Source organism: Haematobia irritans, chromosome 4 (assembly GCF_050003625.1).
Source record: "Haematobia irritans isolate KBUSLIRL chromosome 4, ASM5000362v1, whole genome shotgun sequence".
Taxonomy (NCBI): Eukaryota; Metazoa; Arthropoda; class Insecta; order Diptera; family Muscidae; genus Haematobia; species Haematobia irritans.
The window spans coordinates 202917265-202944934 of record NC_134400.1 but is presented as its reverse complement, the minus strand read 5'-3'; the positions used below and the strand labels follow the sequence as shown (position 1 = coordinate 202944934).

Here is a 27670-nt window from a genome sequence, read left to right as displayed (position 1 = left end):
CGAAATTAATTGGTCCAATCAATATTTTAATTGAAATGTCTTCAATCACGAATATGATAATATCAGTAATTGGGCATAAAACACTTGATTAAAAATTTAATTGATTTCATTATCAAAATTAAATTAATTTTTTTCATTGATTCAATTAAAAAATTAATTGATGCGGATTGCAAAATTCAATTAATGTGTTAATTAAAAACGTATTTTCAATTACTTTCGTAGCTGACTTAATGACTAGCAGACTTAAACTAAAAAATTTATTGTTTGAAAAAAAATTAATTAAATATTGAAAAATTTTCCATAACTATAGTTAACTGACTTAGTCTTCCGAGTTTGATTAAAAAGTTAATTTTATCACTTAATTATACCCTTCACCACTACTGTGGTACAGGGTATAATAAGTTTGTGCATTTGTATGTAACGCCAAGAAGGAGTAATCATAGACCAACTTTTTAGTATACGGATCGGCTTAGAATTAAATTCTGAGTCGATTTAGCGATGTCCGTCTGTCTGTCTGTCCGTCTGTCTGTCTGTTGATGTATTTTTGTGTACAAAGTACAGCTCGCAGTTTTAGTCCGATTGTCCTAAAATTTGGTATAGGGTCCTGTTTCGGCTCAAAGACGATCCCTATTGATTTTGGAAAAAATCGGTTCAGATTTAGATATAGCTGCCATATATATTTTTCACCGATCTGGTCATAATTGGCGTGTATATCAACCAATCTTCCTCAAATTCCGTACATCCGAATATTTTATGGGTCTCGAAAAACGCAAAATATCAGCCAAATCGGTTCAGATTTAGATATAGCTCCCATATATAGCTTTCGTCCGATTTACACTCATTTGCCCACAGAGGCCAATTTTTAACTCCGATTTAGTTGAAATTTTGTACAGGAAGTAGAATTAGCATTGTAACTATGCGTGCCAAATGTGGTTGAAATCGGTTCAGATTTGGATATATATCCCATATATAGCTTTCGCCCGATTTACACTCATATGACCACAGAGGCCAATTTTTAACTCCGATTTAGTTGAAATTTTGCACAGGGAGTAGAATTAGCATTGTAACTATGCGTGCCAAATTTGGGTGAAATCGGTCCAGATTTGGATATATCTCCCATATATAGCTTTCGCCCGATTTACACTCATATGACCACAGAGGCCAATTTTTTGCTCCGATTTAGTTGAAATTTTGCACAGGGAGTAGAATTAGCATTGTTGCTATGCGTGCCAAATTTGGTTGAAATCGGTTCAGATTTCGATATAGCTCCCATATATATGTTTTTCTGATTTCGACAAAAATGGTCAAAATACCAACATTTTCCTTGTAAAATCGCCACTGCTTAGTCGAAAAGTTGTAAAACTGACTCTAATTTTCCTAAACTTCTAATACATACATATCGAGCGATAAATCATAAATAAACTTTTGCGAAGTTTCCTTAAAATTGCTTCAGATTTAAATGTTTCACATATTTTTTTTACTAATATTGTGTTCCACTCTAGTGCATTAGCCGACTTAAATTTTGAGTCTATAGATTTGTAGAAGTCTGTCCAGATCGAGTGATATTTAAATGTATGTATTTGGGACAAACTTTTATATATAGCCCCCAACACATTTGACGGATGTGATATGGTTTCGAAAATTTAGATCTACAAAGTGGTGGGTATAATATAGTCGGCCCCGCCCGACTTTAGACTTTCCTTACTTGTTTTTTAATTATAAAGTTAAAAAAATTTTCTGTAGAAATAAAATTTTGACCAAATTTTTTATAGAAATAAAATTATGCTAAAATTTTCTATTGAAATAAAATTTTGACCAAATTTTCTATATAACTAAAATTGTGACAAAATTTTCTATAGAAATAAAATTGTGACAAAATTTTTTATAGAAATAAAAATGTGACAAAATTTTTTTTCTATAGAAATAAAATTTTGACAAAATACTCCATAGAAATACAATTTTGACAAAATATTCCATAGAAATACAATTTTGACAAAATTTTCTATAGAAATACAATTTTGACAAAATTTTCTATAGAAATAAAATTTTGACAAAATTTTTTATAGAAATAAGATTTTGACAAAATTTTCTATAGAAATAAAATTGTGACAAAATTTTCTATAGAAATAAAAATTTGACAAAATTTTCTATAGAAATAACATTTTGACAAAATTTTCTATAGAAATAAAATTTTTAAAAATTTTTCTATAGAAATAAAATTTTAAAAAATTTTCTATAGAAATAAAATTGTGACAAAATTTTTTATAGAAATAAAATTTTGAAAAAATTTTCTATAAAAATAAAATTATGACAAAATTTTTTATAGAAATAAAATTTTGACAAAATTTTTTATAGAAATAAAATTTTGACAAAATTTTCTATAGAAATAAAATTTGGCAAAAATGTTCTATAGAAATAAAATTTTGAAAATATTCTCTATAGAAATAAAATTTTGACAAAATTTTCTGTAGAAATAAAGTTTTGAAAAAATTTTCTATAGAAATAAAATTGACAAAATTTTTTAAAGAAATGACATTTTGCAAAAATTTCCATAGAAATAAAATCGGGCAAAAATTTTCTACAGAAACAAAATTTTTAAAATATTCTCTATAGAAATAAAATTTTGAAAAAAATTTCTATAGAAATAAAATTTTGCAAAAATTTTGTATAGAAATAAAATTTTGCAAAAATTCTTTATAGGAATAAAATTTTGCAAAAATTTTCTATAGAAATAAAATTTAGACAAAATTTTCTATAGAAATAAAATTTTGAAAAAATTTTCTATAGAAATAAAATTTTGAAAAAAAATTCTATAGAAATAAAATTTTGAAAAAAATATTTCTATAAATTAAAGTGACTTAGTAAAGCAGACCTGGTGTCTCAGGCCAATTTTTTATTTATTCCATCAGCTGGTGGAACATAACGATTCACTGTAATCGTCGTTCAGAAGAAGAAAGTGACTAAGTGTACTACCTCCATTGGTACATCAATTTTTTTTCTTGCCTTAAACACATTCTCCAAAGCATATATCTTCCTCTTTAAAACAAAAAAAACCAAAAATCTAATAAATGTGCATATGATCTATGATCTAAAAACAAACAACAACAAATGTAACTTACTTTGACAATGGAATGTGATCACGTTCACTGTATGCATCATACAAATACTCCCTGAAAAGTGGTCCATTATTGATTTTCACAAGAAACAAAACAATATTTGAACAATGTTAATGTAGATAAACAAACGAAATAAAAATAAAGGAGAGGAAAAAACAGTCTACCAAGAAAAAAAAAACAAATCTAAACTAAAACGGAATAACAAAGAATGATGCCAAACACAAAACAAGCTAAAACTGCATTCATTCACTAAGAACTTTTTTTGGTTTTTTGATTTTTGATGCACAAAGGCCAGCGTAGCTAAGGAGCATAACGCATAATAATCTTCTCATTGTTTTTGTGATATGGAAAAATGTTTTTGTCTATAGGGATGAATGCCAATATTAAAATACACTTACGATTCGACCAAGGGGCCAGGATAGGGATCGGATTTTTGATATAAACTGGATAATTTTACAGCCACTATTAATGTGGGCAAAAAGAGAAGGACACACCAAAAGACTCCAGCCCAGAAACCATTCTGTAAATAGGAAAGAAAAAACGGATGGTTATTTTGTTTTTTTTTTTTTTAGGGGATTTCATTAACCGTACATACCAATGGATCTATGATACTGTTGCAGGAGGCCACAATGCCTGCCTCATATACATTTGCCATGGGATAGCAAATACCTATTTTGGTCTCCACTGCATTCACCACCATATTCAAATAACCATCGATTTCAGCAGCAAAATGATTTGTGAATGCCTCAGCCGAAGTCTTAACGAAATTCCTACCATCTTTGCGTATAAAAGTTTGAGCCTGTTCGATTTCATTAACCAATAATGGTATGGATTGTTGGAATTTTTGTTCCTTATAGATTAAAGTGCGATCCAGTTCTTGGGCCAATCTTATTAGTTCGGCCGATTGTGTTTTCATGGGTATCACAAGATTTTGCTCGTATGTCTCCAGGTGTAAGGCCTGATTACGCAACGATATTTGAACATCTTTCATATCTGAACTTGTTATCTTATTGACAGTTTTACTTAATTCATCGGCAATTTCTTTGAGTGAATGTTTCGTTATGGTATCATTAAGATTATCGACAAATTGTCCCGAATCAAAGTCTTTAAGGGCAGATTTTCCCAATTCTAAAATGCGTTGTTTATCGGCGGGTGAGAGTATATCTACATTGCTGTCATTGAAATCAATGCCATTCACTAGATCCTCTAGGGTTTTATTGATCCTATACTCAGCTGGATAGTCTTTGATGGCATTAATATCGACCATATTGTTAATGTGTAAGACTTCGTAGATGGTATGATTTTTCTGGCAAGAATCAATGACATGTGATATATGGAATGGTGGCAACGAACCCGAAGCAGCTTGACCCTTAATTTTCGAGGGATATAAGACTTCATTCAAATCATAGAGATTATCAAATTCAGCAAATATGGCATCGTTTTGTGGATTTCTACGAAAGGGGGAAGGAAAAACGAAGAAATTAATTATAATAGTAGCATGGAAATAGTACAAAATAGGATTAGATAGGCAGAATTCCATAATAGTTTTGTGTTAGTTTGGAAAGAATAAAAAAGCCAAAAGGTACATTTGCCACAGTTGGTAGAATTCTACCGAAAATGGTAGATTTTTTACTGTTTGGTAGAACTCTTGATGTTTTGGTAGGTTTTTTAAAATATTCACAAAATTTCCTCTAGAAATAAAGTTTTGACAAAATATTCTATAGATATAAAATTTTGACAAAATATTCTATAGAAATAAAATTTTGCAAAATTTTTCTATAGAAATAAAATTTTGAAAAATTTTTCTACAGAAATGAAATTTTGAAAAAATTTTATATAGATATAACATTTTGGAAAAAATTTCGATTCAAATAAAATTTTGGAAAAATTTTCTATAGATATAAAATTTTTTAAAATTTCAATACCAATCAAGTTTCGACAAAATTTTCTATAGAAAAAAAATTTTGACAAAATTTTTCTATAGAAATGAAGTTTTGCAAAAAATTTTTATAGAAATAAAATTTTGACAAAAATTTTCCATAGAAATGAAATTTTGACAAAATTTTCTATAGAAATTAAATTTTGACAAAATTTTCTATAGAAATAAAATTGTGATAACATTTTTTATAGAAATAAAAATGTGACAAATTGTTTTTTCTATAGAAATAAAGGGTGATCCGGTCAAAATTTGGTCAATACAAACTTGACGTATTTCTTTCAATTTTGCATTTAAAAAACCTGAACACCCCTCATTTTGAAGGTGTGTGTATGTAGAATGTTGCTCCTATTTTGATTTTGGAATTCACTCTTCAGTTGTCAAAATGCCGTCCAAGCAAGAAGAGCAGCGAATCAAATTTTGCTCGCGCATCGCGAAAATCCGAGCTACTCGCACGCAAAGCTGGCAAAATCGCTAAAAGTTGCCAAATCAACCGTTACAAATGTAATTAAAGTGTTTGGGGAACGTTTCTCGACAGCCAGGAAGTCTGGATCGGGGGGAAATCGAAAACCGGAAGCCGCTGAGACGACAAAGAGAGTTGCCGGTAGTTTCAAGCGAAACCCAAACCTCTCTCTCCGAGATGCCGCAAATAAGGTGTATCGTCTACAAGCGTGCATCGAGCCAAAAAACGAGCCGGACTATCGACTTACAAGAAGGTAGTGGCTCCAAATCGCGATGATAAACAAATACGACGGCCAAAGCGCGATCCCGGAGGATGTACACGACGATGCTGACGAAGTTTGACTGCGTGGTAATGGACGACGAAACCTACGTCAAAGCCGACTACAAGCAGCTTCCGGGACAGGAGTTTTATACGGCAAAAGGAAGGGGAAAGGTAGCAGATATTTTCAAGCACACAAAACTGTCAATGTTCGCAAAGAAATATCTGGTTTGGCAAGCCATCTGTACCTGTGGCTTGAAAAGCAGCATTTTCATAGCTTCCGGGACTGCCAAGAAATTTACGTGGAAGAGTGTTTGAATAAACGTCTGCTGCCTTTCCTGAAGAAACACGGTTGTTCCGTACTGTTTTGGCCGGATTTGGTATCTTGCCATTACGGTAAAAAGGCCATGGAGTCGTACGCCGCCAACAACGTGCAGGTGATTCCCAAGGTCAGGAACCCTCCCAACACGCCAGAGCTCCGCCCAATTGAGAAATACTGGGCTATTGTCAAGCGGAACCTAAAGAAGACCAAAAAAACTGCTAAGGACGAGCAGCAGTTCAAGGCAAACTGGCTTTCTGAAATTTTGACAAAATTTTTTATAGAAATAAAATTTTGACAAAATTTTTGTATAGTAATGAAATTTTGACAAAATTTTCCATAGAAATAAAATTTTGACAAAATTTTCTATAGAAATAAAATTTTGACAAAATTTTCTATAGAAATAAAATTTTGACAAAATTTTCTATAGAAATAAAATTTTGACAAAATTTTCTATAGAAATAAAATTTAGACAAAATTTTCTTTAGAAATAAAATTTAGACAAAATTTTCTATAGAAATAAAATTTTGACAAAATTTTCTATAGAAATAAAATTTTGACGAAATTTTCTATATAAATAAAATTTTGACAAAATTTTCTATAGAAATAAAATTTTGACAAAATTTTCTATAGAAATAAAATTTTGACAAAATTTTCTATAGGAATATAATTTTGACAAAATTTTCTATAGAAATAAAATTTTGACAAAATTTTCTATAGAACTAAAATTTTGACAAAATTTTCTGTAGAAACAAAATTTTGACAAAATTTTCTATAGGAATAAAATTTTGACAAAATATTCTATAGAAATAAAATTTTGACAAAATTTTCTATAGAAATAAAATTTTGACAAAATTTTCTATAGGAATAAAATTTTTACAAACTATTCTATAGAAATAAAATTTTGACAAAATTTTCTATAGAAATAAAATTTTGACAAAATTTTCTATAGAAATAAACTTTTGACAAAATTTTCTATAGAAATAAAATTTTGACAAAATTTTCTATAGTAATAAAATTTTGACAACATTTTCTGTAGAAATAAAATTTTGACAAAATTTTCTATAGAAATAAAATGTTGACAAAATTTTCTATAGAAATAAAATTTGGACAAAATTTTCTGTAGAAATAAAATTTTGACAAAATTTTCTATAGAAATAAAATGTTGACAAAATTTTCTATAGAAATAAAATTTTGACAAAATTTTCTGTAGAAATAAAATTTTGACAAAATTTTCTATAGAAATAAAATGTTGACAAAATTTTCTATAGAAATAAAATTATGACAAAATTTTCTATAGAAATAAAATTTTGACAAAATTTTCGATAGATTTAAAATTTTCTATAGAAATAAACTTCTGACAAAATTTTCTTTAGAAATAAAATTTTGACAACATTTTCAATAGTAATAAAATTTTGACAAATTCTATAGAAATAAAAATTTGACAAAATTTCAGAATTAAAATTTGAATAAAATTTTCTATAGAAATAAAATTTTTGAGAAAATGGTCTATAAAGTCAATATCTTTAAAAATTTTAATTTTCGTATTAGGTCATAATATCAAAGTCAATTTTGTACAAGTAGTAACTTTCTACTACTTCTTTCTAATAGGAGAAATCATAATAAATAATATTACAAATACTGAAAAACAAACTTCTAAAATAAAAAAAAATATTTATTTCGAAGAAAAATTTTTTTTATATTAATTTTAATCAAAAACTTCAAAATAAGATTATTTTAAAATTTGCAATTTTTTTTCAAATTGTGGTAGGTTATTTTTGGCGCGAGTGGCAACCGTGGCCGTTGATCGATTAATCGGCTATGAATACATAATGGAAATATCAAAACATCTATGATCTTTTCAATTGCCACAAATGTCAAATTTTTCACAATTTTCCAAAAACATTCCAGAAAAAAACTTAATAACTAGAAAATTCTGCCCCGAAAGTACGATTTCTCAAACATATTAAAAATTCAATATTTCCATATGAAATCTTACCTTAAAGGTACACAAACACCTCTGTATGCTACAATACCGATTAGGAAATGTACTAAAGCTATAATGGTGATGCCAGATATGGTCAAGAATATTATTGCAACAGCACTGGAAAGAGAGAGAGAGAGGGACATATTAGAGTTAATATGTACTCAATATTAATATGTACTCAATATTAACTTTTACACTTTTATAACTTACAACATAAGGAATCTAGAGCCAGATCCTTTATTGCAACAATCATCGCCATAACCATCGGGACGTTTGCCACAAATGCCACATAATAGAGCTGCTACCAAGCAGACTAGAATCTGAAAATAGAAAACAAAGAAAATATTTTAATACGATATTGTTGCAAAAAGACAATAGAAATCATCATCGAATTGTCGAAAACCAGATAATTTGAGAAATTATTGGCTCATTTCATTTTTGAGTATTTATCATTTGCCCGGAATGTTAACAACACAGTTCCTGTTTGGTACTCAATATGTCAAGTTTTGTGGCCACAAAACGACATTTGTGGGAATCTTGCAAATAGCTATACCAAAGGCAACAAATGAATGTTTTATTTCATCGCCACTTAGAAATGCTCCGAAACACTCAGAAATGTTAAAATAACTGAAAACTGTCTAGATAAGTAGTTGTAGGTTAAGTATTTATCACTGTCATACATACTCCCTGTTGAAACCAAATTCTTATGTAAATGTCAGAATACCGAACAATAGTTGAAATGAAGCTCCCCGCTCAAATCGGTTTTATATTTAGTTTTTTTTTTTAGTTTTACCCATAAAATAAACTCACCAATAACAATATTGAACAAACTCCTATGCCCATATAAAATCGATATGGACCATATTCAGCTAAATAGTTATCGGCAATATTTGTATATTTTTTAGTATTTGATCCAATGGTCCTTGAAACCTTATCCAATTCACCTTTAATATCATTCGAAACCTTTTGCAAGCCATTTCCTGGAGAAAAAAAGAAAAGCAAAAATATTAGTACAATGGAACTTCTCAAAAATCTAGCAAAATCTACCGGCTTTAGTAATGGCATCAATAATTTGTGGTGTATAATTGGCTATTGTATTATTTAAATGGGTTCGCATTTCTTTCAAAGCATTACTGCCTCTTTCACCAGCAGAGGCAATGTTTTCACCAATCAGCTGATCCAAATTATCAATAATTATCGTGACATCAGGGAGCTGTTTAGGAATGAAATAAAGATTAATATGGAGAATGAATAATTTTGGAAAATTAATTGATAATTGTTTATTTATACGATTTTAACAAAATCAAACTATTCCGCATACCTTGGGGAAATAACGATCCACCATCTAATTTTTCCATAAAAAGCAGCAAGGGGTATAATAAAATATTTTCATATATTTTACAATAAAATAATTTTACCAAAATTTTTAAATCATATACTACGATTTCCCCATAAGTTTTTCCGTCATATAAAGTAGAGTAAAATTCTTAGGTGCCCGTCCGTCTGTTTTAATCATACTGTTGCCTTCAACAATAAAGCTATTGTGCTGAAATTTGGCGCAGATTTCTTTTTCGTCTAATTAAATGGATGGGCTATTCGGTGTATTTTCTCTATAGCCCCAAAATAAAACAACACGACTTCCTCTTTTTTGAAATTTGTAAATAATTTCAGAATTGGAAAAGCCACTTAACATTCTTAAACAATTAGGAATATTAAAAGACCTTCTTCGAAAAATATTTCTACCTACCATGAAACATTTCATTAATTTACAAACAATAATGAATAATTACTTTCCACCCTCCCAATTTATTCATCCCTTTCTTGCTAATATCAATAAAAAAATGATCATACCTGATCATAGTGTATTCCATTTGCATCTAGTTTACCAATTTCATATCTATTCAATACATCTTTACACGATTGCACCGAACATTTGTTAAGCATAACCAACAAATCACGTTTAACACCACGTAAACCTATAAACAGACAAGTAAGCACACTCATATATTAACCATAATTAGACTATTGAAGAATCCTCAATACTATACATACCGTCACTCAACTGTGAAGCATATACTCTTAAATCATTGGTTATTGTTTTCATTTGTTGTAATTTTTCCTTTAGACTGGGCAATTTCTTTAGGAATTCCATGAGCCGACTTACAGAGACGGCCTTGGATTGTTGTTCCAGATTGGTTATAATGTAATCCGATGTTGCTAGAGAAAAAGAAACCAGAATAAAGTTAAATATTATTATAAATAATAAAGTTGGAGGTGCCAATTTTTGGCCCCTCAAATTAATGATAGAACGAGTTCAATGTGAATAGATCGCTATTTATTTCTATAGAAAATGTTTGCAAAAATGTTTGCAAAATTTTATTTCTATAGAAAATTTTTCCAAAATTTTATTTCTATAGAAAATGTTCTCAACATTTTATTTCTATAGAAAATTTTCTCAAAATTTTATTTCTATAGAAAATTTTTTCACAATTTCATTTCTATAGAACATTTTCTCAAAATTTTATTTCTATCACAGAATTTTTTCGAAATTTTAATTCTATCAGAAAATTTTGTTAAAATTTTATTTCTATAGAAAATTTTGTTGAAATTTTATTTCTATAGGAAATTTAGTTAAAATTTTATTTTTATAGAAATTTTTTTTTCAAAATTTTATTTCTATAGAAAAATTTGTCAAAATTTTATTTCTATAGAAAATTTTGTCAAAATTTTATTTCTATAGAATATTTTGTCAAAATTTTATTTCAATAGAAAATTTTGTCAAAATTTTATTTCTATAGAAAATTTTGTCAAAATTTTATTTCTATAGAAAATTTTGTCAAAATTTTATTTCTATAGAAAATTTTGTCAAAAGTTAATTTCTATAGAAAATTTTGTCAAAATTTTATTTCTATAGAAAATTTTGTTAAAATTTTATTTCTATAGAAAATTTTGTTAAAATTTTATTTCTATAGAAAATTTTGTCACAATTTTATATAGAAAATTTTGTCAAAATTTTATTTCTATAGAAAATTTTGTCAAAATTTTATTTCTATAGAAAATTTTGTCAAAAGTTTATTTCTATAGAAAATTTTGTCAAAATTTTATTTCTAGAGAAAATTTTGTCAAAATTTTATTTCTAGAGAAAATTTTGTTAAAATTTTATTTCTATAGAATATTTTGTCAACATTTTATTTCTATAGAATATTTTGTCAAAATTTTATTCCTAGAGAAAATTTTGTCAAAATTTTGCTTCTATAGAAAATTTGTTCAAATTTTAAATCTATGGAAAATTTTGTCAACATTTTATTTCTATAGAAAAATTTGTCAAAATTTTATTTCTATAGAAAATTTTGTCAAAATTTTATTTCTATAAAATATTTTGTCAACATTTTATTTCTATAGAATATTTTGTCAAAATTTTATTCCTAGAGAAAATTTTGTCAAAATTTTGCTTCTGTAGAAAATTTTTTCAAATTTTAAATCTATCGAAAATTTTGTCAACATTTTATTTCTATGGAAAATTTTGTCAAAATTTTATTTCTATAGGAAATTTTGTAAAAATGTTATTTCTATGGAAAATTTTGTCAAAATTTTATTCCTATAGAATATTTTGTCAAAATTTTATTCCTAAAGAATATTTTGTCAAAATTTTATTTCTATAGAAAATTTTTGTCAAAATTTTATTTCTATAGAAAATTTTGTCAAAATTTTATTCCTATAGAAAATTTTGTCAAAATTTTATTTCTATGGAAAATTTTGTCAAAATTTCATTTCTATAGAAAATTTTGTCACAATTTCATTTCTATAGAACATTTTCTCAAAATTTTATTTCTATCAGAGAATTTTGTCGAAATTTTACTTCTATCAGAAAATTTTGTTAAAATTTTATATCTACAGAACATTTTGTAAAAATTTTATTTCTATAGGAAATTTTGTTAAAATATTATTTCTATAGAATTTTTTGTCAAAATTTTATTTCTATCAGAGAATTTTGTCGAAATTTTATTTCTATCAGAGAATTTTGTCGAAATTTTATTTCTATCAGAAAATTTTGTTAAAATTTTATTTCTATAGAAAATTTTGTTAAAATTTTATTTCTATAGAAAATTTTATTTCTATAGAAGTTTTTGTCAAAATTTTATTTCTATAGAAAATTTTTGCAAAATTTTATTTATATAGAAAACTTTGTCAAATATTTTATTCCCATAGAAAATTTTGTCAAAATTTATTTCAATAGAAAATAATTAATCAAGCTTGAGATCGTTTTTTGTATGTATTGGTTTCTTTATTTTTCAATATTTCGCAATTACATTGAATTGCTTCATCAGGAGTCGATCTATAATAAAAGTGGTTTGATAATTTTTAATCATGACATGTAAAATTCTTTCTCAAAATTGTTTTTCAAATCGCAAATAATTTTAGTGGTTTATGCTAATAACAGCTATTGGTTTTAGTTTACAAATTTTTTATAAATAATTAAAGATTTTAATAATTGTAATTAACAAGTATCAGGATACCAGGAAAAACAAAAGGAATTACATTATACACTTACGTATGCAAAACATTTAAGTGTAACACAACATCAACACATAAAGCTTAAAACTAGAGTAGTATCACTACGTTCGTCTATTACTTTTATTGCACTGATTTCCCTCTTGCTTTCTCTGATGCTGAGTACTTGCATATCTAGTTGTCTTGTCTATGATGTGTCTGTATATGTGAGCAATGTTATCTGTATCTGATTTGTAGTTCATTCTCTTCTCTGTGGGTACATTGTTAATGTACAACATTTCTAATGTTAATCTTTTGCTGTTGCTACTCTCTCTCTCCAATACTCTCACATCGTCAAAGTTCGGGTGATGTTTCGTTGTCGCACAGTGTGTTGCAAGCGCGGTTTTTTGGAGTTTGTTGTTATTGCGGAGTTTTATGTCTGATTTGTGTCCCGACAGTCTTGTTTTTAATTTATTTTTCGTAGTTCCAATATACATTTTGTCACATGGTTCTTTGTTATCTCCATTACATGTTATTTGATAGATAACATTAGATGTTTCCATAATAGGCGTCTTGTCTTTAGTTTTTGTGAAAATGTTTTTTAGTGTATTGTAATTTTTATGGGCAATATTGACTTTATTTTTGTCTACTATGTTAGAGTTTGTTATCCTTTCCGAAATTCCTTTTACATAGGATAAGGATCTGTAAATTTTGGGTTCTTTCTCTATATTTTCTTTGTCCAAGTAGGGTTTGTAAGATGAAATTAGTTCTTTTATTAGTTTTGGTGGAAAATTATTTTCCTGAAGTATATTTTGCAGCTTTTTTCTGTTGTTTTTATGGAATTTATTATCGCTTATTGTCAGTACTCTGTTTACTAAGTTTTTGGCCGTATTTATTAGCATAGACCTTGGGTGATTAGAAAAGAAGTTCATTATTCTTCCTGATGCTGTATCTTTCTGATACCAGTCTGTAATAAGTTTTCCATTTTCTTTTATTAGTAGTATGTCCAAGTAAGGCAGTTTATTATCCGTTTCTATTTCCATCGTAAAACTTATGCTTTTATGAAATTCATTAAGGCATTTTAATGTGTTATCTATTTCGTCCTCTTTTAATATCGCAAATAGGTCGTCAACGTACTTAGTCATAATTTTGGGTTTTTCTTTTAACTTGTCCATAGATGTGTCTAACAATTTTTCCATTAAAATGTCTGCTATGACCGGAGATGCTGGTGATCCCATGGGTAAGCCTTTTTTCTGCCTGTATATTTTTCCGTCGTATTTAAAATATCGATTGTCCACTATACAGAAACGTAGTATTTTCATAAACAGATGCTTTGTCATATTCGTGTGCACAGTTATTTCATTCCACCTTTCTTCTATTATTTGGAGTGCTGCGTCAACTGGTACACTTGGGAAAAGCGATACTACGTCAAACGAAATTAATTTCTCATCCTTTTGGATCGTCAAGTGTTTTATCCTATCTCTAAATTGCACTGAATCCCGAACATTATATCTAGATTTAACTGTCAAGCATTTCAGAATATCTGCCACATATTTACACATCTCCGAGGACGGGGATTTAACCGAAGAGCATATTGGTCTCAATGGGTATCCTTCTTTATGGATTTTTGGTAGTCCGTACAGCATTGGTGCTATCACATTATCTGCCTTAAGGTTCTTCTTTTCCGCTTCCGATATGATATTATTATTGAAAAGTTCTTCAACTAACTCATTATTTCTCTTTTGTAGGGCTTGTGTGGGGTCTTTATTTATTCTTTGATATGTCATCATATCTCCTACAATTTTTAACATCCTCTCTTTATATTCTTCCTTCTCCATGGCCATTGTAACGTTTCCTTTGTCTGCGTTTAGTATGTAAATATTCTTGTTGGCATTTAAAAATTTTTTAGTTCGTTCCACTGTGTTTATAATATATTTTTCTATTCCACTATGGGACATTTTGTTAATGTGATTCTCTACCGATGTTGCGAATTTTGTCCTAGCCTTTTCTTGCTCTTCCTTGTCATTGTTCATCTGGATTAAATTTTCTCCATCAGCGATATATTTGAACAAAGGGAATATTGTTCTTTGAGTTGGGAGACCGTGCTTTTGTCCTAGAGATAGAAGCCATTTTATATCGTATGGAAATTCCGTTTTGGTTTTGTTGACAAACCATTTTTCATTAACCCGTATGTTTAGTTCAGTTCGTTGTTTTTCTAAAAGTTTATTGAATTTTCCTTTTTGTATTTCATTTGTTCTTTCTTTAATTTTCCTGATATATGTGTTTTGATAGGAAACAAGTGTTTCGTTTTCGTCTTGTGAGAGGTGATCATTAAGCCATTTTTTTATCTTTTCCTCTTCTTCTTTGTAACTTTTCTGGAGATTATGTCTGTGCTTAATTAAAATATTCAGAATTTTTATTTGAAAATGCTCAATGTATTGCAAGAGTGTGGGCTGTAAGTCAATTTTAGATTTTTCTTTATTTTCCAAAATATTGTAGATGTTTTTCATCGAATTTTTTATGAATTCAGGTATAATTCCATGATTACGACATCTGATTAGAAATGTTATTGAAGAGTGAATCTTTTCGGTTTTCACTTTCAAATTTTTGTGTCTGTTTATATTGCGTCTTAGAGTTTTGTCATTATTCTTTATTTTATTATAGATCATTGTTTTATTCTCGGCGTGCTTTCCGTGTTTAATTAGAAATTTTGATTTTATTCGATCTTTCTTTTTTCCAATAGAAAATAATTAATCAAGCTTGAGATCGTTTTTTGTATGTATTGGTTTCTTTATTTTTCAATATTTCGCAATTACATTGAATTGCTTCATCAGGAGTCGATCTATAATAAAAGTGGTTTGATAATTTTTAATCATGACATGTAAAATTCTTTCTCAAAATTGTTTTTCAAATCGCAAATAATTTTAGTGGTTTATGCTAATAACAGCTATTGGTTTTGAACTACAAATCAGATACAGATAACATTGCTCACATATACAGACACATCATAGACAAGACAACTAGATATGCAAGTACTCAGCATCAGAGAAAGCAAGAGGGAAATCAGTGCAATAAAAGTAATAGACGAACGTAGTGATACTACTCTAGTTTTAAGCTTTATGTGTTGATGTTGTGTTACACTTAAATGTTTTGCATACGTAAGTGTATAATGTAATTCCTTTTGTTTTTCCTGGTATCCTGATACTTGTTAATTACAATTATTAAAATCTTTAATTATTTATAAAAAATTTGTAAACTAAAACCAATAGCTGTTATTAGCATAAACCACTAAAATTATTTGCGATTTGAAAAACAATTTTGAGAAAGAATTTTACATGTCATGATTAAAAATTATCAAACCACTTTTATTATAGATCGACTCCTGATGAAGCAATTCAATGTAATTGCGAAATATTGAAAAATAAAGAAACCAATACATACAAAAAACGATCTCAAGCTTGATTAATTATTTTCTATTGGAAAAAAGAAAGATCGAATAAAATCAAAATTTCTAACAAAATTTATTTCTAAAGAAAATTTTGTCAAAATTTTATTTCTATAAAAAATTTTGTCACAATTTTATTTCTATACAAAATTTTTTTCTCAAAATTTTATTTCTATAGAAAATTTTGTCACAATTTCATTTCTATAGAACATTTTCTCAAAATTTTATTTCTATCAGAGAGTTTTGTCGAAATTTTACTTCTATCAGAAAATTTTGTTAAAATTTTATTTCTATAGAAAATTTTATTTCTATAGGAAATTTTGTTAAAATTTTATTTCCATAGAATTTTTTGTCAAAATATTATTTCTATAGAAGATTTTGTCGAAATTTTACTTTATCAGAACATTTTGTTAAAATTTTATTTCTATAGAAAATTTTGTTAAAATTTTGTTTCTATAGAAAATTTTGTTAAAATTTTATTTCTATAGAAAATTTTTGCAAAATTTTATTTCTATTGGAAATTTTGTCAAAATTTTATTTATACAGAAAACTTTGTCAAATATTTTATTCCCATAGACAATTTTGACAAAATTTTATTTCTATAGAAATTTTTTTCAAAATTTTATTTCTATAAAAAATTTTGTCACAATTTTATTTCTATACAAAATTTTGTTAAAATTTTATTACTATACAAAATTTTATTTCTGATCCCCGCTTGATTTAATTAAATTAGAAAACTTACTTCGCAATACAAGTTCCAATTGATCCGAAAGCTGTTTATAATTGGTAACCAAAACATGTTCCAGTTGTTCTGATGTAACGGCCAAAAACTTTTGTGTATCATTGCTACCGGCTCGTACAGCATCAGTGCCTTCATCAATGCCATATTGCATATAACTGTTGGTGGCAAATGCCACAATAACTCCAAATCTAAAACGGAAACGAAAACAAAAATACATATGAAGGGAAAACTTCGTCCACATGTATTCCATTTCTATACATACAGAATACCCGTCGCCAGTATTATTAATAGGAAACCAAGAAAAACTCGTCGGCAGGTATCGTGTTTCTTATCAAATGGTTCAGAGCGACCACCACAGGCACCAGCACAGCGACAACAACAAAAGCATAATCTAATGAAATAAAATAAAGATGACAAGAATTAATATGAAAACAATAAGTTTTTAAAAGCATTTGAGCTGAATCAAAACTTTATTCAGCCTGGCTGAATTAAAGTTTTCCTATGGAAATCCTTATTCAGCCTGGCTGAATTAAAGTTTTCCAACAGAAAACCTTATTCAGCCTGGCTGAATTAAAGTTTTCCTATAGAAAACCTTATTGAGCCTGGCTGAATTAAAGTTTTCCTATAGAAAACCTTATTCAGCCTGGCTGAATTAAAGTTTTCCTATAGAAAACCTTATTCAGCCTGGCTGAATTAAAGTTTTCCTATAGAAAACATTATTCAGCCTGGCTGAATTAAAGTTTTCCTATAGAAAACCTTATTCAGCATGGCTGAATTAAAGTTTTCCTATAGAAAACCTTATTCAGCCTGGCTGAATTAAAGTTTTCCTATAGAAAACCTTATTCAGCCAGGCTGAATTAAAGTTTCCCTATTGAAAACCTTATTCAGCCAGGCTGAATTAAAGTTTTCCTATAGAAACCCTTATTCAGCCTGGCTGAATTAATGTTTTCCTATAGAAAACCTTATTCAGCCAGGCTGAATTAAAGTTTTTCCATGGAAAACCATATTTAGCCAAACTGAATTGAAACTTTCTTTCAGATACCCTTATTCAGCCAGGCTGAATTAGAGGTTTCCTATAGAAAGCCTTAATTAAATACTATTTTTATTTTATACATACCCTATAATTGGCATGGAAGCCACCAATATGGCCACCAAAAGCACTATCAACAATATGGGCCAGTAATGTAAGACCAAATCACCCCATTCATTACGTTCGGCTTTGGGGCCTTTGTAAACACCACCATCTTTAAGTTCAAAATATCCTACAAAGAAGAAAAAAAATATAAAAACATATTATATACCAATTCCATGGAGTGTAATCTAAACTCTAAGACCTACCATCTGGCAGAGGATCTTCACCTCCTATTAAAAACCACATCACTTTGTGACTAATTTCATACAAGGGCTTCATGCCCCTTGCATTGTAAGTGGTTCTACTGAGATATGTTACATTCTTGGACCATTCTGTGTATTTCGTGGGCATTAACTTTAATTCAGTATTCAATTCGAAGGCTGTTGTGGTTGAAGCACACATGGTAATACCAACTACCACAAATGAGATTGACATCATAATGAGCATATTGCACAGTGTTTTAGGGGGTATAGTGGCAGTAGTGTTAGATGATTTGCAAAACCTCAATGTGCCATAGGGGCTACTTTTGCGTACACCTGCCATCTTTATTGGACTGAGTGTACGTGAGGTCTATTGTGTTATTAGTTTTGTGTTGTTTTTATGGCCGCGTCTTCGATTGCTTCTTCTAGTTTTTCTTAGTGAAGGAATGTATTGAGAAATGGAAGGTTCTCCGATTTTATGGGATGAATTCAAATCATTTGGTCGTCATATTTGAACCCTAACGATTTCTTTCGCGGGAAATCAACGTTTGAGTTAATGGGTGTAGGGATTGAGTCTCGTAATGAGCTGAGTGAGATCTTCTGAAAGAGAGAAAAAACATAGAAAGTTAGTATAGAAATTCAAAGAGGATGAGAAAAATATTAAAGAATATTTGCGAGTGCGAAAAACCAGCATAAATATATTCAAAATTCTGTTAACTCAATATTTTTTTAAAATTTTGTAGAAGCTAGGTATTACAAAGGACTACAATGTACAAAAACCCAAAAAAGTGTATATGGACAAATAGCCATTGGGTTTGAAGCTGTCCTTACACAGAAAAAAAAAATCACCAAAAATGCATAAAATTGTGAACGGCTGTTCACAAAACAAAGGAATTGTAAAGAACCGTATAGAAAAGTTTATAAAAATTTTATCTCTATAGAAAATTTTGGCAAAATTTTATCTATATAGTAAATTTTATAAAAATTTGATTTCTATAGAAAATTTTTTTCAAAATTTTAATCTCTATAGAAAATTTTGTCAACATTTTATTTCTATAGAAAATTTTGTCAAATTTTATTGCTCAAAATTTTATTTTTATAGAAAATTTTGTCAAAATTTTATTTGTATAGAAAATATTGTCAAAATTTTATTTCTATAAAAAATTTTGTCAAAATTTTATTTCTATAGAAAATTTTGTCAAAATTTTACTTTTATAGAAAATATAGTCAAAGTGTTATTTGTATAAAACTTTTTGTCAAAACTTTTATCTCTATAGAATATTTTCTCAGAATTTTACTTCTATAGAAAATTTTGTCAAAATTTTATTGCTCTAGGAAATGTTGACAATATATTTCTATAGAAAATATTGTCAAAATTTTATTTCTATAGAAAAATTTTGTCAAAATTTTATTTCTATAAAAAATTTTGTCAAAATTTTATTTTTATAGAAAATTTTGTCAAAATTTTAATTATATAGAAAATTTTGTCAACATGTTATTTCTATAGAAAATTTCTCATAATGTTATTTCTATAGAAATTTTTGTCAAAATTTTTATGTGTATAGAAAATTTTATTCTAATTTTTATTTCTATACAAAATGTTGTAAAATTTTATTTCTATACAAAATGTTGTAAAATTTTATTTCTATAAAAAAAATTGTCAACATTTTATTTCTATTGAAATTTTTTTCAATATTTTATTTCGATAGAAAATTTTATCAAAATTTTATTGCTGTAGGAAATGTTGTAAAAACTTTATTTCTATAGAAATTTTTGTCAAAATTTTATTACTATAGAAAATTTTGTCAACATTTTATTACTATAGAAAATTGTTGCAAAATTTTATTTCTATAGAAAATTTTGTTTAAATTTTATTTGTATAGAAAATTTCGTGAACATTTTATTCGTATAGAAAATTTTGTCAAAATGTTATCTCTAAAGAAAATTATGTCAAAATGTTATCTCTATAGAAAATTTTTGTCAAAAAGTTATCTCTATAGAAAAATTTTGCCAAAAAATTTTTTTTTATAGAAACTTTTGTACAAATTTTATTTGTATAGAAAATTTTGTCAAAATTTTATTTCTATAGAAAAATTTTGTCAAAATTTTATTTCTATAGAAAAATTTTGTCAAATTTTTATTTCTATAGAAAATTTTGTCAAATTTTTTCAAAATTTTATTTCTATAGAAAATTTTGTCAACATTTTATTTCTATAGAAAATTTTGTCAAATTTTATTGCTCTATGAAATGTTGTCAACATTTTATTTTTATAGAAAATTTTGTCAAAATTTTATTTGAAAATTTTGTCAATATTTTATTACTATAGCAAATTTGTTGTTTATCACAATTTTAATTCTATAGAAAATTTTGTCAAAATTTTATTGCTGTAGGAAATGTTGTAAAAACTTTATTTCTATAGAAAAGTTTGTCAAAGTTTTATTATTATAGAAAATTTTGTCAATATTTTATTACTATAGAAAATTTGTGCAAAATTTTATTTCTATAGAAAATTTTGTCAAAATGTTATCTCTATAGAAAATTTTGTCAAAATGTTATCTCTATACAAAAATTTTGTCAAAATGTTATCTCTATAGAAAAATTTTGTCAAAATTTTATTTTTATAGAAACTTTTGTACAAATTTTATTTGTATAGAAAATTTTGTCAATTTTTTATTTCTATAGAAAATTTTTCAAATTTTATCAAAATTTTATTTCTATAGAAAATTTTGTCAAAATTTTATTACTATAGAAAAATTGTGTCAATATTTTATTTCTATGACAATTTTGTCAAAATTTTATTTCTCTAGAAAATTTTGTCATAATTTTATTACTATAGAAAATTTTGTCAAAATTTTATTCGTATAGAAAATCTTGTCAAAATGTTATCTCTATATAGAAAATTTTGTCAAAATATTATCTCTATAGAAAAGTTTTGTCAAAATGTTATCTCTATAGAAAAATGTTGTCAAAATTTTATTTATATAGAAAATTTTGTTAAAATTTTATTTCTATAGAAAATGTTGTCAAAATTTTATCTCTATAGAAAATTTTGTCAAAATTTTATTACTTTTGAAAAATTTTTCCAAAATTTATTTCTATAAAAAATTGTGTCAATATTTTATTATGACAATTTTGTCAAAATTTTATTTCTATAGAAAATTTTGTCAAAATTTTATTTCTCTAGAAAATTTTGTCACAATTTTATTACTATAGAAAATTTTGTCAAAATTTTATTGCTATAGACAATTTTGTCAAAATTTTATTTCTATAGAAAAATTTGTCACAATTTTATTTGTATAGAAAATTTTGTCAAAATTTTTATATCTATAGAATATTTTGTCAGAATTTTTATTCTATGGAATTTTTTTTCAAAATTTTATTTCTTGATGTGTTGTTGGTACCTCAATAACCTAAACTGACTAACCTTAAATCTGCACTTATTATATCTCCCTCGTTTTCCCATTACCCCATGATGTTATGAAGTATAATTGAGTTCATTTCCATTGCCATACCTGGAGGTTGCCATAGTTCCATATTAAAAGGAGTATATATACTACATGCTATTGCAATAAATAAACGATATATAGTATAAACATTAAAGCAATACAACATATATTAGCTAATGTCATCCAATCATCTACATAAACCATCGTTCGCATATGAGGGGGAGGGGCTCAATTCAAACTAGTAGACGCCTTTTAAGAGTATCCCCAGTATCTGAGTTATACTTGTAACCTGAGGCTATATTCTCGTCGATAGGTTTTCGGTTTCTCGTTCATTTTTTCGATTTCAAATAAATTGCTGTTTCATTTTTCGCATCGCATGAGTGCAACACATTACATATGATTTTCATCGTCGTTGTCGTCCGTCATGTCTTGGTGTGCCACATTTCCAAACCAATAAACTGGTGGTACATATTTACACACACTACGACTACAAAGCTGCCAAGTTACTTGCCATCAATTACAAGGATTTTTATGGCGTTTTGTGTGGTTATCAAGTATCCTATTTTGTCCAAGTGACATACATAGTTAGTACCAAAAAGCCTGAGGCGACTTTTTTTATTATGTACTATCCTTTAAAGTGTCTTTAATGGCTCACCACACTGGTGATTTATCCATGTAATATCGATGGCTAAATTGTGGGTGTTTTGATAATAGGAAAATGTGTGACCTGAAGATATCGGCAATAGTTAAGGTGATTGACCTAGACTTCTTTCGACACCTTTTAATCGTGGTTTTTGTTTTTGTGCATTCCTTACCAACAAGTGTTGTTTAAATTGTCACGTGTCGCGTGGCAAATTAAATCATAAAATTGATGGTGTAATAAAAACAAAATAGGAGTATAGGTTAATAGGTCAGGAAATGAAAAGCTCCTATTTTTTATGGTAAAGCAATTGAGGTAGTTCAATGTTAGAATGGTAAAAGGATTTCCGAAAATAACTGAAAAAAAATATTTACGGGAGATTAAAGATAACGCATCCTATATTTTACGATGCGCAATTTACAAAATGTTAAGGACAAATTTTAATTAAAATAAAGTTTACAATCTTTGCTTCAAACATTTTTTTTCAATTAAAATTAAGAGCAAAATCACCAAAAATTCATAAAATTATGAACGGCGGTTCACAGAACAAAGGAAATGTAAACAACCGTATACAACATTTTGTCAAATTTTTATTCGATAGAAAATTTTATCAAATTTTCATTTCTATAGAAAATTTTGTCAAAATTTTATTTCTATAGAAAATCTTACAAAAATTTTATTTCTATGGAAAATTTTGTAAAAATTTTATTTTTATAGAAAATTTTGTCAACATTTTATTTCTATAGAAAATTTTATTTATATAGAAAATGTTGTCAAAATTTTATTCCTATAGCAAATTTGGTAAAAATTTTACCTTTATAGAAAATGTTGTCAACATTTTATCTTTATAGAAAATTTTGTCACAATTTTATTTTTTTTTTATTTCTATAGAAAATTTTGTCACAATTTTATTTCTATTGAAAATTTTGTCAAAATTTTATCTCTATAGAAAATCTTACAAAAATTTTATTTCTATGGAAAATTTTGTCAAATTTGTATCTCTATAGAAAATTTTGTCAAAATTTTATCTCTATAGAAAATTTTGTCAAAATTTTATTTATATAGAAAATGTTGACAAAATTTTATTTATATAGAAAATGTTGAAAAAATTTTATTCCTATAAAAAATTTGGTCAAAATGTTATCTTTATAGAAAATGTTGTGAACATTTTATCTTTATAGAAAATTTTGTCACAATTTTATTTCTATAGAAAATTTTGTCACAATTTTATTTCTGTTGAAAATTTTGTCAAAATTTTATTTCTATAGAAAATTGTGTCAAAATTTTATTTCTATAGAAAATTTTGTCAAAATTTATCTGTATAGAAAATCTTACAAAAATTTTATTTCTATTGAAAATTTTGTCAAAATTTTATAGTTGGAGAAAATTTTGTCAAATTTGTATCTCTATAGAAATTGTTGTCACAATTTTATTTCTATTGAAAATTTTGTCAAAATTTGTATCTCTATAGAAAATTTTTGTCAAAATGTTATCTCTATAGAAAACTTTGTCAAAATTTTATTTTTATAGAAAATGTTGTCAAAATTTTATTTCTATAGAAAATTTTGTCAAAATTTTATTTTTATAGAAAAAGTTGTCAAAATTTTATTTCTATAGAAAATTTTGTCAAAATTTTATCTCTATAGAAAATTTTGTCAAAATTTTATTTCTATAGAAAATGTTGTCAAAATTTTATTTTTATAGAAAATGTTGTCAAAATTTTATTTTTATAGAAAATGTTGTCAAAATTTTAATTCTATAGAAAATTTTGTCAACATTTTATCTTTATTGAAAATTTTGTCACAATTTTATTTCTATAGAAAATTTTGTCAAAATTTTATTTTTATAGAAAATGTTGTCAAAATTTTATTTCTATAGAAAATTTTGTCAAAATTGTATCTCTATAGAAAATTTTGTCAAAATTTTATTTCTATAGAAAATGTTGTCAAAATTTTATTTTTATAGAAAATGTTGTCAAAATTTTATTTTTATAGAAAATGTTGTCAAAATTTTAATTCTATAGAAAATTTTGTCAAACTTTTACTTCTATTACAAAATTTTGTCAAAATTTTAATTCTATATAAAATTTTGTCAAAATTTTATATTTATAGAAAATTTTGTCAAACTTTTATTTCTATTACAAAATTTTGTCAAAATTTTAATTCTATATAAATTTGGTCAAAATTTTATATTTATAGAAAATTTTGTCAAAAATTTATTTTTATAGAAAATTTGCCAAAAATTCATTTCTATAGAAAATTTTGTCAAAATTGTATTTCTATAGAAAATTTTGTCAAAGTTTTTTCTTTATAGAAAATTTTGTCTTTTTGTGGTCATTAATCCAAAGAATCAATGTCTCAGTTTCTTTAAATCTAAAATGTTTTACATTTAATATCATAATTTATTATGATTTTAAATTCATTAATAAATAAATAAAAAATGTTTTTTTATTATTATATTTTTTTTTATATACAATGAATTTGTTTAAGTTTCGAATTTTTTTTATTAGACTTTTTGGTCAGTTATTATACCCTCCACCAGAATGGGGGTATATTAACTTTGTCATTCCGTTTGTAACACATCGAAATATTGCTCTAAGACCCCATAAAGTATATATATTCTAGGTCGTGGTGAAATTCTGAGTCGATCTGAGCATGTCCGTCCGTCTGTTGAAATCACGCTAACTTCCGAACGAAACAAGCTATCGACTTGAAACTTGGCACAAGTAGTTGTTATTGATGTAGGTCGGATGGTATTGCAAATGGACCATATTGGTCCACTTTTACGTATAGCCCCCATATAAACGATCCCCCAAATTTTGTTTGCGATTGCTCTAAGAGAACCAAATTTCGTCCGATCCGGCTGAAATTTGGTACATGGTGTTGGTGTGTGGTCTCTAACAACCATGCAAAAATTAGTCCACATCGGTTCATATTTACATATAGCCCCCATATAAACCGATCCCCCGATTTGCGGATCCTCTAAGAGAAGCAAATTTCATCCGATCCGGCTGAAATTTGGTACATGGTGTTAGTCTCTAACAGCCATGCAAAAATTGGTCCACATCGGTTCATAATAAGATATACCCCCCATATAAACCGATCCCCAGATTTGGCTTGTGGAGCCTCTAAGAGAAGCAAATTTCATCCGATGCGGCTGAAATTTGGTATATGGTGTTAGTATATGGTCTCTAATAACCATGCAAAAATTGGTCCACATCGGTCCATAATTATATATAGCCCCCATATAAACCGATCACCAGAGTTGACCTCCGGAACCTCTTGGAAGACCAAAATTCATCTGATGCAGGTGAAATTTGGTACGTGGTGTTAGTATATGGCCTCAAACGCCCATGCAAAAACCTGTCGAAATCGGTCAATAATTATATATAGGCCCCATATAAACCGATCCCCAGATTTGACCTCCGGAGCCCCTTGAAAGAGCAAAATTCATCCGATTCGGTTGAAATTTGGTACGTGATGTTAGTATATGGTATCCACCAACTATGTAGGAATTGGTTCATATCAGTCCATAATTACATATAGCCCCCATATAAACCGATCCCCAAGCACCGGAGGTCAAGCCTTTTGGAGAAGGAAAATTCAACCGATCTGGTTGAAATTTGGTACGTGGTGGCTTTTGGCATTTAACAACCATGCCAAAAGTGGTTGAGAATCATAATCATATATAGTCCCCATATAAACCGATCCCGAGATTTGGTTTTGGAGCCTCTTGGAGGAGCAAATTTTCTGGCTCTCTACGTACCGTGCAAAAGTCCATGTCGATTCGTAATTATTTGTAAACTTACCTATACATAACTTTTTTGTCTAATATATACCACGTATGGACTAACTCACAATTTAGAAAACGATGTTAAGAAGTTTTAAGATACCACAGTAATTCGATTCTCGATGGCAGTCTTTCGTAGAAGTTTATACGCAATCAATGGTGGAGGGTACATAAGATTCGGCCTGGCCGAACTTACGACCGTATATACTTGTTTTTAATTTTATTTTTCTGAACGTTTCGCTGGTGTGGGTTTTCAGCTTTATCAGGAGAGTTAGTTAATTTTGAATGAAAATTAAATTAATAAATTATTTGACGGAACATTTATTAAAGCATAGTTAAGACGACATTAATAACATGAATATTGGTAATATTTTATTTTCTGTGTAGTGACTAGAAATATATATAATAAAAATTCCGCATTTATCTACACTGAAAAAATATTGTCCTGAAGTCAAAGAGTTCATGTCTTTAAAATACAAATGCAAATTTTGCATAGAAGGCGCATTTCTCTAATATAAAGTTTTTTTTCCTTGTCCAAAAGTCGATAAACTTGTCAATGTCCTTATAATTAAGTGATTTGACTTATAAATGGGTATCATAACATGAAAGAAAATATGTTTGGCCTAAGGTCAACTTGACTTTAGTAATTTAGAAAAAAATCTTTAAATTTAATGAAATTGTCTTTAAATTTGTTGTCTTTTTGCATCTTGTTTACAAAGCAAAAAATCGTTCAAATATAGGACACGTTTTTCAACATTTTATTTTAAAGACGTTTTTTACTTGAAACATAGCATAATCTCTACTGGAAGTTGAGTCTTAATTTTGAAAATAAAGTTGTCGTTAACTCGTTTTTAAAGGACTTTGATAGCATATGAAGAAAAAAAATGTGAAAAAGCGAAAAATTAAAATTTGCTTCCCAGAAGCAAGTACACAAAACCCAAATTTAAAAGAGAAGTGTGTCCTAAAAATATCCTTACTTTTATTCTCCGCTTCTTTGACAAAATCTTTGGAATCGGGCATGCTTTTTTTAGTGTATCTGTTAATAAAAATAATTAACAATTCCAATTAACAATCTCGGTATTAAGTACTTTTGATAAATTGACAAATCATTTGCAAATTTTATTTATTTAAGAAAAGTGGAAACAAATGATAAATGTGTGATTGATAAGAAATGTCAATGATAAGAAACAATTATTAATAACTTTAATTAGAACATGTCTACTATTATTTACGTTGCCGGTATTTGTGATGATTCTCAACAATGACTATTGATAAATGATAATATGTGTTGGAGTAAAAAAGAACAAGTATATACGGCCGTAAGTTCGGCCAGGCCGAATCTTATGTACCCTCCACCATGGATTGCGTAGAAACTTCTACGAAAGACTGCCATCGACAATCAAATTACTTGGGTTGTGGTATCTTAAAACTTCTTAACATCGTTTTCTAAATTGGGAGTTAGTCCATACGTGGTATGTATTAAACAATACGTAGAGAGCCAGAATTGAAATATGGGGGCTATATACAATTATGAACTTGATATGGACCAATTTTTGTTTGATTGGGGATCGATTTATCTGATGGCTATATATAACTATAGACCGATATGGACCTAGTTAGGCATGGTTGTTAACGGCCATATACTAGCACAATGTACAAAATTTCAACTGACTCAGATGAAATTTGCTCCTCCAAGAGGCTTTAA

The 27670-nt window shown here is 27.4% G+C and overlaps 1 protein-coding gene across 5 annotated transcripts in view; it reads right to left on the bottom strand.

Annotated features, from left to right (window-relative positions):
* The window catches only part of promL (prominin-like), a 112404-nt gene that overhangs the window by 26995 nt on the left and 57739 nt on the right, over positions 1-27670 (bottom strand). For 3 of the 5 annotated variants that reach the window (XM_075307922.1, XM_075307924.1, XM_075307923.1), the window contains exons 2-13: positions 18096-18689; positions 17875-18019; positions 17020-17148; positions 16758-16945; positions 10132-10296; positions 9931-10055; positions 9127-9292; positions 8890-9059; positions 8290-8399; positions 8092-8196; positions 3712-4567; positions 3515-3636 (exon numbers count right to left, since the gene is read on the bottom strand). In XM_075307922.1, coding sequence (XP_075164037.1) covers positions 3515-3636; positions 3712-4567; positions 8092-8196; positions 8290-8399; positions 8890-9059; positions 9127-9292; positions 9931-10055; positions 10132-10296; positions 16758-16945; positions 17020-17148; positions 17875-18019; positions 18096-18432 — 2618 coding nt within the window. In that variant the 5' untranslated portion in view covers positions 18433-18689. Of the gene's footprint in view, positions 1-3119; positions 3171-3514; positions 3637-3711; positions 4568-8091; positions 8197-8289; positions 8400-8889; positions 9060-9126; positions 9293-9930; positions 10056-10131; positions 10297-16757; positions 16946-17019; positions 17149-17874; positions 18020-18095; positions 18690-27670 lie in introns of all 5 variants that reach the window. The other 2 variants (XM_075307921.1, XM_075307920.1) reach the window with 1 other exon arrangement.